This window comes from Mesocricetus auratus, unplaced genomic scaffold (assembly GCF_017639785.1).
Source record: "Mesocricetus auratus isolate SY011 unplaced genomic scaffold, BCM_Maur_2.0 Super-Scaffold_15014, whole genome shotgun sequence".
Taxonomy (NCBI): Eukaryota; Metazoa; Chordata; class Mammalia; order Rodentia; family Cricetidae; genus Mesocricetus; species Mesocricetus auratus.
In genome coordinates, this window is record NW_024429186.1 from 36249038 (window position 1) to 36266596 (window position 17559).

A 17559-nucleotide genomic window follows, 5' to 3' on the forward strand; every position below is an offset into this window, starting at 1 on the left:
TCAAATGTTTTTGCAGGGAAAACATTTAAAATTTACTCTTACCATTTTGAAATGAAAGCTATAATAACTACAGTTGCTTTTCAAAGCAACTTTCAAGTGTTGGCTGGTTGGGAGATTTCACTAATACCTCTGAGATGGAATCTTAGAATTTTAGGCATAATTCACCTGTTCTAATATTTAACAAGTATCCTCTGTGGACCAGGCTAGGTGCTTGAGACACAGACTAATCAAGATGCAACAGAGGCAGGTGGTTCTGTGAGTCTGAGGCCAGCCTGGTCTACACTGTGAGTTCCAGGACAGTCAGTGCTATGAAGAGAGACCCTTTCTCAAAAAAAACAAAAACAAAAACAAAACAAGATGTAATAGCTACCATCACAACACTTAAAATATATCCCATTCATTTGTAGTAGCTTTCTCAGACCACAGTCCCCAAATCATGACATGGAGACTTTTTTTTTTTTTTTTTTTTTGGTTTTTTGAGACAGGGTTTCTCTGTATCGTTTTGGAGGCTGTCCTGGAATCGGCTCTGTAGACCAGGCTGGCCTCGAACTCACAGAGATCTGCCTGCCTCTGCCTCCTGAGTGCTGGGATTAAAGGCGTGCGCCACCAACGCCCGGCGAGACTTATTATTAATTATGAACGCTCAGCCTTATCTTATGCTTGTCCCTCTAGCTCCTATAACTTAAATTTAACCCATTTTTCTTCGTCTATGTTTTTGCCTCAGGGTTTTTTTATTTTTACCTTTCTTTCATTTTGTATGTCCTACTTTTCCTGCTGCTTTTGTGTCTGGCTGACTGGCAGCTACTTAGTGTCTGCCTGGCTAAGCCAGGGCATCTCCCTTTCTTCCTCCCTTGTTCTCTCTTCCCCCCAGTCTACATTTCTCCTCCTACTTAATCTCTCTACCTGCCAGTCCTACCTATCCCTCTACTGCCTAGCTATTGGCCATTCAGCTTTTTATTAGGCCAATCAGGTGCCTTAGGCAGGCAGGGTAAAACAAATGCAATACATCTTTACATAGTTATATAAATACAGCATAAACAAATGCAACACATCTTTGCCTCGTTAAAAAGTAATATCCCACAACATTCACTAATCTGAATTTTGTTGTTTTTGATTATTTAAGACAGGTCTCATAGTATATATAATCTGCCTCGGCCTCCCAAGTGCTGGGATTACAGATACATGCCACCATACCTGTCATCACTTGCTCATCTTTATACAGCCAGTCACAGTCTTTAAAAAGAGTAGACCTGTGAGCCAAAGTCCCTGTTTAAAACTTCACAGACTTGCCCCAGACAGCATGTACCACCATACTTCTGAAATATCAGGAGTTTCTCATGGAAAGTTCAAAGGCACAGCAGTCGGTGTTTGAAAAGGAACTCTCAGGGCTGGGAGGTGGCTCAGAGGCAGAGTGTTTGCCCGGCATATGAAAGGCCCTGGGCTTAATCCTCAGTATCCTTTCAAGGCTCTCTGGGTGAATGAGAAGGCCCTGTGTAAGAACTCATCTGCTAGACTCAAGTTCAACAATCAACAGACACTGGTTAACAGAATCTAACCACTCATTAACCATTCATTTTCCATATATACTTTCATAAACCTTTTCCTTTTCTTCCTTGTTACTTTCTTAAATGAGAAAATAACAGAAAGGGAGGAAGAAAGAAAAAGATGTCTGGAGTTATAGTTCAGCAGGAGAGTGCTTGCTTAGACCTGGGTTCACTCTCACTACCACCAAGCAGCCAACCAACAAAAAACCAGAAGAGCCAACGTTCCTTTCAACACATTTATTGTTTCATATAAAGTTGAAGCAATGACCTTCTAAGGGGAATGGGGGTTCCTTCCAACCAGCCCTCGTTAGTTTGGTTCCATGATTTTCCTCACAGATTCTACTCACTGACATTTAGGTAAAATAGGAAGGAATGTTGCTATGGGCATAATTATAAGGCTTGGAAATGGAGTATGTGGGCTCTAAACTGAAAACTGACATTTCAAGCCTGAAGCTATGTTCAGGGATAAAGAACTAAAAGAACTGGAATCTCAGCTGCCTACAGCCATCTTTGTTCCAGCTCTACTCTGCTGTCAGCCACTGAATGGCTTGTCTTACTGCTTCCTTCCCGTGCCTGCCTCAGCAGTAAACACTGGATGGTCCTGACTTACTATTTACCTGTCAAACAAAATTAGCGTGGCTGGTTAAATGATACGATTTTGAATACTGAAATTCTACTACATATTTATGCAAATATTCTTAGAATATCAAAAATTTCCATTTATATGAATAAAATATTAAATTCATAAAAAGGACTAACTTGGAATTAAGACATTTATCTTATACAGATTTTTATTCCCAACTTTTGTCTGTCTTAGTTTGAGAAAATACCCTACCAGGTTTGTTGAGCCTTTGGATACTGTGACATAATGCCATCATCTACAATATTCATGTTAGACAACCATACAACTGAGTTAGCAATAAACATAATTAGATAAGATAAAATTTTAAAAATTACATCATGTTTCAGTAAGTTTATGGTTTTGTGTTGGGTCACAGTCACAGCTCTCAGCCCATACTTACCTTACTTAGTCCTAAGTATGTCAGCATGGACATGGCTGGTGCTGCCAATGCAAATACCAGCAAGTGCTTTCTAATTCGATTCCGCTCTAGACCAGCATGCATCAGGAAGGAAACCAGCCCAAATGCTGCTGGAGCCTGGAAATAACAAAGTAGCCCTTATTATCACTCAACAAGCAGGGCTAGCTTCCACGTAAAGAAATGCATGTGGTATCATCTGAATATGAACTCTAATAACAGAAACCTAGGCATCCCATCAAGGGTAAGCCTTGCGCTTTAGGAATCAATATTCTCACAAAGAAAACCCTGTGTGTGTGTGTGTGTGTGTGTGTATTTCTTGGTAATAGCATGCACAAAATTATTTTGAATTTTTAAATTCTTATTTATTTATTATTATTGTGTGTCTGTGTGTGTGTGTGTGTTGATCAGAGCACAACTTTTGAGAACTTGGGTTGTCAAACTTGCTTAGCAAGCACTTTTACTCACTGAACCATCTCGTCAGCTATGTGAACACATTTCTACAAAAAAATAGAAATTGAGGGCTGGAGAGATGGCTCAGTGGTTAAGAGCACTGGCTGTCCTTCCAAAGGTCCTGAGTTCAATTCCCAGCAACCAAATGGTAGCTCAAACCAACGACAATGGGATCCTGTTCCCTCTTTTGGCATGCAGGAGTATATGCAGACAGAGCACTCATATACATAAAATACAAAGTAAAACAAATCTTTAAAAAAATGGAAATCAGTAAGAATTTAGTCATTTGTGTATGAAACAAAAAAAAATAAAGCCCTTCAAATAGGATTTTAAGAAAATAAAAAAACTATGAACAAACATATTAATCCTCCTAAATGGATAGCAATTAAAAAACTTTAAAAAAGAAGGGGTAGGCCATCAAGATGCCTCTATGGGTCAAGGTGCTTGATGTGAAAGCCTTGAGACCAGAGTTCAAACCCCAGGACCCAGGTAAAGGTAAAAGGAGGAAGCAGACTTCACTAAGTTGCTCTCTGACTTTCTCATGCTAACAATGATATTACACACACATATAAATATATATAATGCCCATTACACACACATATAAATATATTTTTAGAAGCTAAAAAAAATCACATTTTAGAAATGCTTCAAGGACCAAGACAAATTTTAATAACGAATATGTTCAATATCCAATCTTGGCTTACCTTGTGTAGCATTATCGCCACAAACACAATTAGCTGGACACTAGTCTGTGAAGTAGAAGCTGCTGCTCCCAAAGCTACACCATCCGCTAAATTTGGAGACAGTGAAAAGAAGATGCTATGAAGGCCGGCAGTACAGGACTGAGAGCAGGGATTCCAAAGCCAGGCAGAGCTGGACTTGGTTCTGGGGAAGTTACTCAACCTCTGTGACCTTCATCTTTAAGATGGGTTCAATCAAACATGCATTTTTGGGTGTTTGTAGGGGCTAAAAATGAAAGAACATATGCAAAGATCTTAGCATCTGGCTCTGAGTAATCCATATGTTAGCTGTTTTTATTGTTTAAATAAAGTATGAAATGCCAACATCCATTGATGAGTCCAACTGTAATAATAGTAGTGCTAAAGAATTTCAAAGGGAGCATCTCTGTCTTCAAAACTTGAGGCCTCAACATAGATGACACACATGATGGGGACTGTCTTAGTTTGGGTTACTATTGCTGTGATGAAACACCATGACAAAGCAACCTGAAGAGAAAGGGTTTATTTAGCTTACAATCCCATTTCACTGTTCATCATTAAAGTTAGTCAGCACTGGAATCTAACGGGGCAGGAAACTGAAGGCAAGAGCTGATGTAGGGGCTATGCAGATGAGAGGAGCTGCTTACCGACTTGCTCCCCAAGGCTTGCTCAGTCTGCTTTCTTACAGAACCCAGGGTCACCAGCAAATGACTGCACCATTCATAATGGTCTGGGCCCTCCCCCATCAATCACTAATTAAGAAAATGCCCTATAGCCTGCTCTTATGGAGACATTTTCTCAGTTGAGGCTCCCTCCATTCAGATAACTCTAGCTATGTCAAGCTGACATAAAACTAGCCAAGACAGGGACTTTTGCTGAATGGGTGTGTCAGAACACAGTTTAGGGCTGGAGTTGTGTGAGGAGAATTCTGAGTGCTTGTGAGAAAACTCCAAGAAAGCAAGACAAGTCTTGTGATCTGTTTGTTCAAAGCATGGAACTGTCCTTGGAGTGTAGATTTTATTCTCTTTCCAAGTGTAGTAGATAGGTGTGAGTTTACTTCAGATTTCTCATTATTGTTTGCTATTGCTATTCAATTACATGTTTATCCCTTATCTGTCTCTACGGACATGTTTTTGTCATATGGGGCTTGTCCTTATGATTGTACACAGCCTTACCTCATGAGAACTTTTGCATATGTGTAAGTGTGTACAGGCGCTCATGCAAGCCAGCAGTGTCAGACCCCCTCGGAGCTGGAGTTAGAGGTAGTTGCAAGCTCCCTGATGTGAGTGCTGGGAATTGAACTCAGGTCCTCTAGAAGAGCAGTATGTGCTCTAAACCATTGAGCCATCTCTTCAGCACCATGTGACCCTTCTTAACCCTCAGAGTAAAACTGTCTGGGGCTCTGAAGAAAGCTGGCTATTGCATGAGACTTTAGTCTGCCACATTTATTGACTCCATTCTCCCAGGTCCCACCGCCTCTAGAGCATGACATGGGTGAATTTTGTTAGGAAATAAGAACAGGCTAGGAGTGAGCTCCTTTTCACATGCCTTTATTTGGTTCTGACAGAACCCTACCATCAGGTCTAGGTTTGGGTTGTGATGCTAAAGGAAGGCCCACCAGCAGTGCTGAGGCTTCTGCTTACCACCTCAGTCGACACTGGGCAGCAGGGCTGTTTGGTGTTCAAGTGCCCAGGCTCTTTTCCAGATAGATCTTATAACAGAGGTCAAGAAACTTCTTAAAGCACAGCATGAAATATTTGAACTTTGCAGGTTACCTGGCCTCTTGTAACTACTCAATTCTGTCACTACTATACAAAACAAGCCACAGGTTATATATAAACATGTGGGTACAGCTGTCTTCCAAAACAGCATTATTACTTTAAATACCTTAATTTTCCAATGACAAGAAACACCCTTTCTGTTTGGTGGTGCTGAGGATTGAACACAGGCCTTTCACACACTAGACAGATGTTTTACCACTGAGTACAGCCCAGACTCTTTTGAACAGGGTCTGGATGTACAGCTCAGGTTAATCCTGAACTCACTAAGTAGCTCAAGTTGGTCGTGAACCCTGGATCCTATTGCTTCCACTTCCTGGGTGCTTGGATTGCAGGTGTGTGCTCCCATGCCCACCTTATAATTTGTGTTTAGGTAGTAAAAATATAGAAATCGTTTTTTAGCTTGTAAACTTGACACAGGCATAACAGGGCTTGTGCTCGAGCTACAGGGCTTTGTTCAGCAACCTCCCAGGAGCATTTAGTGTGGAGCGGCTCAGGGCAATGCCACCTTACCTGCAGCGTGGACGACCAGCCCCAGTGTGGTAGTGATTTTGGAACTGCTAGGCCTTGCTGTTTCTGGATCTACATGAGAATGAGAAAGGATCACTAAGTAGTAGGACATAAAGCAACAGAAACATCTCTCTGGAGATGGTCCCTTTGTTATTATTATCATTGCTACTTAAGAACTGGAGCCTCCCTGTGCCGCCCTGGTTGGCCTTGAACTCAAAATGTCCCTGCCTCAGCTTCCCAGCAAAGGCAGCCACACCAGTCAAAACAAGAACAAAATCCTAATCCATCAAAGCCCATAGCTCTGGGAAGGTCTCTAAACATACTAACCTTGCTTTTTGGCTTCCGTAGTTCTGATTCTAGCTAACTGTTTTTGCCAACCGAGGTGTGTCAACCCAGGGCATGGTTTCTCACTCTGAGAAAGGCTTGGATACACTGGGGTCCTGAACACCCAGTGTAGTCACTCTCTGGCTAATAAAGACTTTCTATTGGCTTAAACCCATGTCTGAGTAGTCTTCTCTGGTGGATAAACCCAAAAAACTTTTTTTTAGGAATCTGGTTGTTCTGAGTTGTGCCCCAGAAACACTGGGAGATTTCTGAGACAATATCTGAAGTAGTCCAGGCTGGCTTCAAACTTGCTATGTAGTAGAGGCGGGCCTTCATCCTCCTGACCTCACCTCCCAAGTGCTAGGACTACAGACACGTAATGACACTTGGGAAGATTGAGTTCCTATCACAATTTTGGTTGCCCTCAAGGATGCTGATTACCAACCCCTGTAAAGATAGGTGTCTCTGTTCCAAATGTTATTCTCCCCAGAATGTGCTGTCTTTAGATGGCAGTTTAAACATTTCGTCCAGTTACAGTTTATAAACTATACAGTTTATAGTTAGCACAGGAGGCTGGACTGATGGCTTCCTGCTACACCAAAAGCTGACTGCTGGCGACACTCATCTTGAATCGTCTGGTCAAAGCACCTTTGGACTTCTTATTTACTTCTTTCCTCCCTGTATCTAATAAGTAGATCAGAATTTACTCACTGTCAAGTTTTTTTGCTTGGTTGGTTGGTTGGCTAGCTTTTAGATAGTGTTTTACTGTGTACCCCCTGGCTGGTCTGGAATTCAGTATGCAGAAGAAGATAGCCTCAAATTCTCTATTAGTGCTATGTACTAAGTTTATAAAGACCGACATTCCAGTCAGTGGGCTACAGGCTTTAGATTACCTAAGGGTTCCACAGCACAAAACAGATTAAGGACTTCTACCCTAGACTCTCATCCAAATGCGACTGCTTTAAACCCAGCAGTGTTGACATAACAATAAACAGTTATGCCATGCCACAACTCACTAGCTCCCCCAATGGAATAAAGGCCCCACAACACCTGAGGAAAACAAGTTTGGCATTAAGTAAGTAGAGCGAATCATTCAGTTGTTTGTAAATTTCCACACTGAAAAGTGCCTGCACAGCCCAGAAAGCCTGAGAGCTACTCACCATCAGTGGAATGCACATGGGAATTGCCAATCTGGTCCACTAACAACATGAAAACGAAGCCCAGTACAAGGGACACGCCTATGTAGGCATGCAGCTGTGTGTGGTTGTGGCTGTGGCTGTGCTCGTGTTCATGGACAACTGGTATTTCTGCTGCTTTGTCTGATGCAATCACATTCTGCTTGGTTTCACTGGCTTGGTGGTGTTTTCCTGAAGCAAACGAACCACAAAATGTAACAGCTTCCATTTGTGTTTTAAGTGCTACTTACTTTACTGCAAAGACATCTAATTCCTATATTGAAGTTGAGGCAACCCTTAACTCCTTAAGTTAAAAGGCTGTAATGAAAACATTCCCAAATGCCTTCTGCTTTTGGCGTGTAGACCTTCTGAATGCTTATCAACTCAAACTTCTGGACATGGAAGTAAATCACCATGCAAGAGTGTTGTCACATTCCAAAGGCCCCAATCCTACATCTTTCTCTTTCATCTGAGAAGCTCTTGCCAGACTCCTCAGAAAGCTTCACTCTGCTGAAACCAGATGAAGGCAGGACAGTGGCAATGAAAGCAACTGTAGTCAAATTCACACTTTTATACCTAGGTTGATACAAACTTTGCAAATAAAAAGCAAGCAGGATAGAAAATATTTAGCTTTTGTAAAATTATTAGTGAACACACACACATTCGTCCGCACCAATGAAGACACATATCCTTTCATTTAAATTAACTAGATCATCAAGGTGGTTGGGACACTAACATCCAACCAAGGGTATTCCTAATTTATAGTCACATGCTTGACGCTTCAAACATAAATGCTTAAAGACTAACTGTTCTTTTATTTTTAAAAAATTTATATATTTTGATTATATTCTTTTCACTCCTGCAACTCCTCCCAGGTCCTCCCCTCTGACCTACTCACCCAACTTCACATTCTTTCTCTCTAAACAAAACAAAGACAAACAAAAACAAAACACCCAACAATCAAAACAGACTAAAAGAAAAAGAAAATGAAGTCAACTACTATTTTAGGTTAGTCAACTACTCCTGGGAATGGGGGCTATCTTGGATTGTGGTTGATATGCTCAGTTTCCACTGGAGAAAATTAAAATTGTCCCTGTCCCAGAAGGTTTCAATTCCAAATAGCTTCTTGGTTAGGAGCAGAGGTGGGGCTCTGTGTCCACTTCCCCTTCTCACTGCTGGATTTGTCTGGTTTGAACACTATGGGTATAGCAATATATCATTACAAGTCATTTTATTGCTATGATCCTTTGGCAGAATAATAGTAAGCTTTCCCCTAGGCCCATGACCTATCTAGTCTCAGGTTCTTGGGTACTCTAGCAGTGTCAAGTATGGGTTCCATCTCCTGCAGTAGGTCTTAAATCCAATAAAAAAAAAATTACTGATTACCCCCATAACAAAGGTCAAAAGTCTTTGCATGTGTGTGCATGTGCTCAACTGTGTGTATGCATGAAGAGGTCAGAGGTAGACAACAGGTATCTTCCTCTATGGCTTTCCACTGTATTTTCTCCACTTATTTTTTGTAGGCGGAGGGGGGATTAATGCATGTGTTCCATGATGCACTTGAGGGGGTCAGAGGACAACTTGAGTGAGTTCTTTCCTTCCACTTTGTTGGCCCACCATCTTATTTTTGGAGTCAGGGTCTCTCACTGAGCTTGGAGCTTGCTGTCTTGGGTACAGTGGCTGGCTAGCAAGCTCCCAGGATTAGCTTACCCATCTATGCTCTACCCTCCAGTATCTCCCCTCCCAGTACGAGGGTTACACATACATACGACCATGACTGGCTCTAATTTTTTTGTTTGCTTGTTTTTGTTTTTACGAGACAGGGTTTCTCTGTGGCTTTGGAGGCTGTCGGTCCAGCCTGGCCTCGAACTCACAGAGATCCGCCTGCCTCTGCCTCCTGAGTGCTGGGATTAAAGGCGTGCACCACCGCCTGGCTCTAATTTTTTTATATATATTTATTTTATTTGATCAAGGTTTGTACCAAGCAAGGTTCCAGAAATCCTCTAAGGGAAAGCAGTGTGAAACAAGATCCGATTCCCTGGGTGGGCTGTGCATGAAGCCATGAGGGTAAAGCTTAAGTTGCAACAGTGTGTCACAGGTACTGGGAACACAAGCCATCTTCTGTCAAAAGCTGCAGCACTGAGTGGAGCCTGCACAAGAGAGGCCACAAAAGCTACAGAGGACAGAGCTGTGGAGCAGGGCTACATAAATCCACCGGAGCACAGGAAATGCCACCAAGAGTCCCAGTCATTGGACACTGAATGGCAGTCTCCGGTGCTTGGGTTTCTAGTTTGCTTTGATCTGATCTCTCCATAGTACGGAAAGTGGTTCTCAACATTCTGTGGTGTTCTGAATGGAACTGGCTCCATAATCTCATAGGGAGTGGCACTACTGGGCAGTGTGGTCTTGTTGGAGACAGCGTGTCACTGTGGGAGGGGGCCTTGAGGTCTCCTGTACAAGATATCCCCAGTGTCTCAATCTACTTCCTGTTGCCTGCATATCACCGTGTCTCCAGCCCGATGTCTGCCTGCATGCTACCACATCCTGTCATGATGATAAAGGAGTGACCTCTGAACTGTAAGCGAGCCACCACAGTTAAATGTTTTCCTTTATAAAAGTTGCCGTGGGCAAGGTGTCTCTTCACAGCAATTGAAACCTTAAATAAGACACCTTCCTAATGCTGAGACCCTTTAATACAGTTAGTTCTGCATGTTGTGACCCTCCATCCATAAAATTATTTTGTTCCACTTTATAACTGCAATTTTGCTACTGCTACGAACCATAACGTAAATATCTGATACACAGGGTATCTGATATACAACCCCCATGAAAGGGCTGTTTAACCCAAGTTGAGAACCACTGTTTCATAATATCTTGCAAATGTTTAATCTGTGCCACTGTAAACTAGGAGAGAAGTAATTTGTTTCTTATTCTGCAGGGGCTCACAGTTAAGAGACTGCCTTGGGTATCAGAGGAAACTGGTCTTTTAACAGTTTCAGAACTGCAGACTATGGGGACTTTTGAAGTCATATTGAACATTTTTTATACTATGAGATGACCATGAACTTATGAGGAGCAGGGGCAGGATGTGATGGTTGGAAGTTTGTTCCCTACAGGTTCATGTGTTTGAAGACTTGGTTCTTGGCCCTGGTGCTATTTTGGGAGGTTATGAGCCTTTAAGAGGTGAGTCCTTACTGAAAGAAATGGCTTGCTGGTACAAGCCTTATGGGTTATACCTCCGCCTGAATCTCTCTCTCCCCACTTCCTAATTGACAATGCAATGTACCAGTCATTCCACACTGCTGACACCATCGCTCTGAGTCACTCCTGCAGCCAGGTTTTTCCTGACACGATGGACATGATCCCCTTAAACCGTAACCCAAAATATCTCTCTCCCCTCAAGCTGGTTCTTCTCAGGAATTTGGTCACAGCAATGACCTTCCGACATGAAGATACCAGGCCCAGATAGTAAACCCACCAATAAACTCTACCAAACACTTAAAGAAAAAAATAACAGTTCAGTAATGTCTTCCAGAATATGGGCAACATGGGAATGTGTCAACTCTCTGAGTTCAAATCTCCAGTACCCATGTAAAAAGCCAGGCATGGTGCTGTGTGACTATTTTCCTGGCACTGGGGAGGCAGAGGTAGGAGGATCCCTGCAGCTCTTTGGTCACCCAGTTTAGCCAAACTGTGAATTCCTGGTTTAGTCAGAGACCTTGTCTCAAGAAATGAGGTTGAGATGTGATGAGATGGCAGAGTGGGCAGAGATGATTGCAAGAAAGCCTGATTCAATCTCCAGGACTTACATGGTAGAAGAGGAGAACTGACAACCACAAGCCACCCTCTGCCCTCTACACATGCACATAGTATGTGTGCCCACCCGTACTAAATAACAAATACATGTAAGAAGAAGAAAAGGTTCCAAGAGACAGAGGAGAGATCTAGCATCAACCTCTGGTTTCCATACTCACGTGTACACATATTAACACATACTCACATGCACACAAAATAAGAACAGATACACTGAAAAAGGCTGAAATCGCTCATTATTGCAAATGAATATTAAGTAGTCAATTATGGCATTCAAAAAACTGCTAAGGATGTGTTCAACGTTCAAGGTGCCTAAAGGTATCTCTTAAATGCCCTGTCTAGGACAAACATGAACTGTATCCAGGAGAAATTCCACTAATTGCTCTACCAACAGTCCTTAATGAGGTCTTTCTCTCACCCTCCAGAACCTCTTCATAGAGCGCATGCACCCCTTCAGGTACAATAACTGCCAGTGCAGTTCCACAGAGGAGACCAGCACCCAACACAGTCACCAGCTTCAGCCGTTCCTGGAAAAACAACATAACAAATGATTAGAACAGTGCTTCTCAACCTTCCTAACGCTGCAACCCTTTAACGCACTTCCTTAGTGACCCCCAACCATAAAATTATTTTTGTTGCTATTTCATAACCCTAATTTTGGTACTATTAGGAATCATAATGGAAATATTTGTATTTTCCTATGGCCTAGACAACCTCTATGAAAGTCACTCAACCCCCTACAGGGGTTGCAACCCACAGGTTGAGAACTGCTATATCAGAAAGACTGACTGATGAATGGGGAACATTTTCTATTCATGAAATCAACAGCCACAATGGTCAGTAAGCTTGGGAAATGGTTGACTTCATAAATAATACTAGTTAAAGGATGAGAGGCTGGGCATACTGGCTTCTGAGGAGGCTGGTGGAGGAGGACTGCTTGGGCCCAGAAGTCTCAAACAACCTAGGTAACACAACAGGACCATGACTTCTTTATTTCTTGAGAGGCAGGATTTTGTGCAGCCCAGGCTGGTATCAAACTTGACAATGAAGTTAAGGATGACCTTGTTGCAGAATATTTGGCCACACCGTGAACACCAAGATGGTGTTATTTACTAGAAAAACCCATTTCTAGTTGTGATGTGGCTCAGCCCTAACACACACCTTTAATCTAAGAGCTTTCTGCTAGAATATTGTAAACTGGATTAAATAAAGTCAATCATAAATTAGGAGGCAGAGCAAGCAACCAGTTGACAGGAAAAAACCATGGAGAGTAAGAGGAGGTCAGGAGGACAGACACAGAGATGCACAGGAGAAGAGAGGGACACTCAGTCTGAGTTTTTATTTGAGAAAGCTCTTTCTGGGATGTTGGCAGAGGAGGAAGGCTAGCCAGGTGCTTTCTCTGCCTCTCTGTGCTAGCAGGTTTTCACCCTAGCATCTGGCTCCTGAGTCTTTAGTGGTAAAACTGAATGATTGAGATTTAGATTAAGACAACATGACCTTGAGTTTATGCTCCTCCTGCCTCTATCTCCTAAATGCTGAGATTACAAGCAAGAGAGAGATCTACACAATGAATCTAGTTTTATGCAGTGCTGGGGGCCAAACTGAGGGCTTCATGCATTCTAGGTGAGCACTCTATCTGCTGAACCACATCCCCACTCCGTTTGCTTGTTTTTATAAATAATTTTTGTAAACTAATTTTCACTAGTTAAAAATGTGCATATAAAGTAATGGATCTCATTACGGCATTGAACCACTGAGTCATTGCTCCAGCCCATGGCATTTAACGTATTTTGAGCATATGTCCCTTCCCCATGTCACTCTCACTAGTCCCTTTCCTTTTCCCCTGCCACTTTCCAGTCTTTTTTCTCTTTTTAATGATCCAGTGAGTTTCACTAGGGTAGGCTACAGGAGATGGGTGAGGGTCTGTTTACAGAAGCATAAGCACTTCACCAGTGGCTGCACCACCGAAGAAAATGTCTCCTCTGGCTGGAGAGATGATTCAGCTATTAAGAGCACTGGCTGCTCTTCCAGAGGATATGGGTTCAATTCCCAGCACCCACATGGCAGCTCACAGCTATCTGTAACTTCAGTTCTGGGGCATCTGACCCCTTCTTTTGGCCTCTGTGGGCACTGCACACATGTGGTGCACAGATATACATGTAAGCAAAACACATTTTTTTAAGGGAATGTTTCTTCCTCCCCCATTAGCCATTAGCTTCCTCAGGGAGTAATAAGGTCTTACACCGGCCTGATCAGAAACTACCAACCTGAGCAGTCTTTGAACCTACAGCAATCCTGTAGGCATTTTGACGGATCGGGTAGGACAGGTATTCCGGCATTCGGGAGTCACAGAATACTGAGTGTTACACAGCTCAGATGGAAAGGAATCCTGGAGCGTGGGAGCCAAGGACTACCACAGGCCGCAGTAAGTGTGGCAGTTTACAGCCCTGCCTCAGGGAAAGGCTTCCCCCATGTATTGGCTCTACTCCAGCAGGAGAGGGTCTTCCAGCTGGGGATGTTTGCCCAGTGTAGCAGTTTTGCTCAGGCAGGAGAAGGTTTCCTGGGCTTCGGGAGAGTGGAGAGCCGAGTGTAACAACTCAGCTCTGCCAGGGGAAGGTTTCCCCAGCAAGTGTTACAGCCCTGCTCGCTCTGCTCTCCCCAAGGTCACCTCTGTTCTGCCTCAAAAAGTCTTCACCCAAAGCTCACCCAAGGGGTTTATTGGGAGGGAAGAATCTAGGAGAGTGGCAGAGGGCAGCCAGGTAGCACCAACAGCCACAACTTGAACAGACATAGGGTTTATATAGGGCTTCCAGGGTGGGGATTGGTCAGACTTTAGTGCTGAGCTCAGATTGGCTAGAGCTCCTGCTCAAGGATTGGTTAGTTTTCTGCACAGGGTTAGGGTCAGATTTGGCTCTAAAGTGTATTTCTTTCTCTAGTCCTTTTTAGCCTTTTGGCTCTAGTTTTAAGGCCAGGGTGTATTTCTTTCACTGGCTCTGATTCCAGGGACAAAGTGTGTTTCTTTGGCTGGTCCTTTTCCCCTACAAATCCTACCTCAGTCTCCTAACTGCTGGGATTACAAGAATCAGCCAGTGAAGTGAGACCTTAATCCTTGAAGCAAAAAAAGAAAGTTGGTAATGGTGTAGGGAAACATTTACTATTCATGAATAGGACAATGGGTGCATTTCTCTAAACTTGACAGGAGTGTGAACTGCTACAACTTATTTGTATCACAATTTGAGGTTTTAGGCTTAAACTCTTGAGCTGATGACTCAGTGGGTAAGAGAACTTGTGCAAGTATTCTGGTTCAGGTTGAAATCCCAGCAACTATGTAAAAAACTGGACCTGGCTATGTGCCTGCCTGTAACCCCAATGCTGTGGGGAAGTAGAGAAGGGTCACGGGTTTGCTGGCAGCCAGCCTAACTCCAGGTTCAGTAGGAGACCCAGTCTCAAACGAATAAGGCAGAGTGACAGAGCAGGACACCTGGTGTCTTCCTCTAGCATCCACATGTACACATGGATGCATACAGCAACTTTACACATGTACATATACCAGATACACATACAACATTCTTCCACGCATGCATACACACACACTCAAAACTAAAAAGTGAATTTTTGCTCAGGCTCTCTCCACTCCCCGGCTCCCCCATGCCCCTACCCTCCCACCCAAATCTCCTTTCCCGTAAATCAAGTGAAATCTTTGATCTACAAACTTCACTCCTAGAAATTCACCCAAAGAAAGAATTAATCAAAAGTGAACAGATACTTATGAAGAGTTCAAACTTAATTTAAACTAAGTATCCAAGAAAGGACAGCAACACTGTACCTATGCCACAAAAATTTTGAGATCAGTGTCTAGTCATGAGTTCAGAAAGTCATGACATATTGGTATGATAAAAGGATGATAATGTATACTGATAAACTCATATTTGTGAGAAAAAGTATTTATAGATGTATTTATTAAAAAGTATTTATAATTACTTCTCCAACTGATGCAATAAAATACTGGACAATAGCAACATAAGCAAGGGAAAGAAAGTTTATCTTTGTTCACAATTGACAGTACAGTCTACCATGACAGGGCAGTTAAGGCAACAGGAGCTCGAAGCAGAGTTAACATCACATTTACAACCAGGAAGTAGAGAGATCCGCTCACTTTCTCTTTATACAATTCAGATTGGTGGCCTACAGTAGGCAGGTCTCCCCAACTCAATTAACCTAATCAAGATAATCTACCAGTGTCATTCCCAGAGGCCCATCTCCAGGACCATTCTGAACCTCAGTTGAAAACTGAGATTAACAATCACAATACATAAACATAAGCATAGGCTAAATATAACAAATTTTGCTTCATAAGGTATAAAGAGCATACAGTATATAATTATATATAATTTATAAAAACACATGAAAAAGTAAATTTAGGTATCAATACTAACATGGTTCTGTGGATTTTGCTCCATTTTCTTTGTGTTTGTGTGTACACATGTGTATGTATGGATGTACATGCAGAGCAGATCAACACCAAGTGTCTTCTCCTCCACCTTATTTTTTGAGACGGAGTCATGCTTGAAGAGTACCCAACCAAGGTTTATAGCAGCCACATTAGGCAGCTCACATACACCTGTAACTTTAGTTCCAGGTGACCCCAATATCTTCTGGCCTCCTCAGATGTACACAGACACAGACACACACACACACAGACACACACACACATGAAAATGAATACTGTTAGAATGCAGTGAGTGCACGGCCGGGCAGTAGTCGCACACGCCTTTAATCCCAGCACTCGGGAGGCAGAGGCAGGCGGATCTCTGTGAGTTCGAGGCCGGGCTGGACCGACAGCCTCCAAAATAATACAGAGAAACCCTGTCTCGTAAAAACCAAAAAAAAAAAAAAAAAAAAAAAAAAGAATGAATGCAGTGAGTGCTGGGACAACACTACCTACCTCAGTCTGCTTCAGATCCAGCATCTGTCTCTACTGCAAATGAGTGACACTTCACCTTCTCCACCTGCTTTACGTTGCTATTCTCTCACAGATGTTATTATAGGACACTCCCCAGTGAAGTTCTACACACAAATCTCAGAGTGGATTTTCTGGGGAACCCACTTAAGTCACTGAGAGAAGATTTGTATTTCAGGCACAAAGAACATCACAACTCAATACCCAGAGACAAACAGCTTGGTAAAAAGTCAGTAAAACTTCATAGAGGATATAAATGACCAGAAAGCCCATAAAATACTCAAAATTTAATTACCAGGAAAATGCAAATAAAAACTTATGTGAGACTTTTCATATCCATTTTTAAAAATCCAAAATTAGAAAAAAATCACAGCACTAAATAATAGCAAGGATATAAAGTAACTGAAACCTTCATCTATTGCTGGGACCATATAATGAAGGCAGTGTCTTAACAAGTTTAACCAGCATTCCCTTTTTTGGAAGTTACCAAAGAGAAATGGAAAAAAAAAAACTTGTACAAGAATGATCATGGGCTGGAGAGACAGCTCACTGGTTAAGAACACTGGTTGCTCCTCCAGAGGACCCAGGTTTGATTCCCAGTACCCATATGGCAAATCAACAACATCTGTAACCCCAGTTCCAAGAAGATCTAATGCCATTTTCCAGCCTCTGTAGGCAGCAGGCACATATGTGGTCACAGACATACATATGTGCAGACAGAACACCCATACATATAGAATAAAACAATTTTTATAACATTTACAAAAGAATGTTCATGTGGAAGATAGGAGGAGCTCAAGGGAAAAGGGAGCATAATGTAGCTCATACTTGAAATTCTCACAAAGAAAAAAAAAAGGACGAGGAGGCTCACAGAAACCAGATGTGGTGGTGTATGTCTGTAACCCATGCTGTGGCAACTAAAGCAGGAGAGCTGTGATTTAGGAGGCAGATATCAGAGTTATCAAAGAAAACCTTTGAGTGTAAGACTGGACAACAATGTAAGAAAGCATCCTCTCTTGGTATACAGATGGAAATGATTTCTCTGAGACCATGATGTACAGCTAGTCAGTGGGGAGGGATGGGAGGGCTAAGCTGTCCAAACATTCATTGATAGCATCAGCAGCACATTTACAGTCCAGCCTGTGCAACTCATCTCACAAGGACAGTAGCCACACAGCCTTTTGCATCAGGAACCCCTGCCAACTTGAGGAAAACAAGAGCCATATTAGGTCTAAAGATAGCTTGG

At 42.5% G+C, this 17559-nt stretch overlaps 1 protein-coding gene across 2 annotated transcripts in view; it reads right to left on the bottom strand.

The window, feature by feature from the left end:
- The window catches only part of Slc39a9 (solute carrier family 39 member 9), a 38772-nt gene that overhangs the window by 4229 nt on the left and 16984 nt on the right, over nucleotides 1–17559 (bottom strand). For both annotated transcript variants that reach the window (XM_040742825.1, XM_040742824.1), the window contains exons 2-6: nucleotides 11772–11880; nucleotides 7526–7732; nucleotides 6045–6113; nucleotides 3739–3824; nucleotides 2567–2701 (exon numbers count right to left, since the gene is read on the bottom strand). In XM_040742825.1, coding sequence (XP_040598759.1) covers nucleotides 2567–2701; nucleotides 3739–3824; nucleotides 6045–6113; nucleotides 7526–7732; nucleotides 11772–11880 — 606 coding nt within the window. The remainder of the gene's footprint in view (nucleotides 1–2566; nucleotides 2702–3738; nucleotides 3825–6044; nucleotides 6114–7525; nucleotides 7733–11771; nucleotides 11881–17559) is intronic.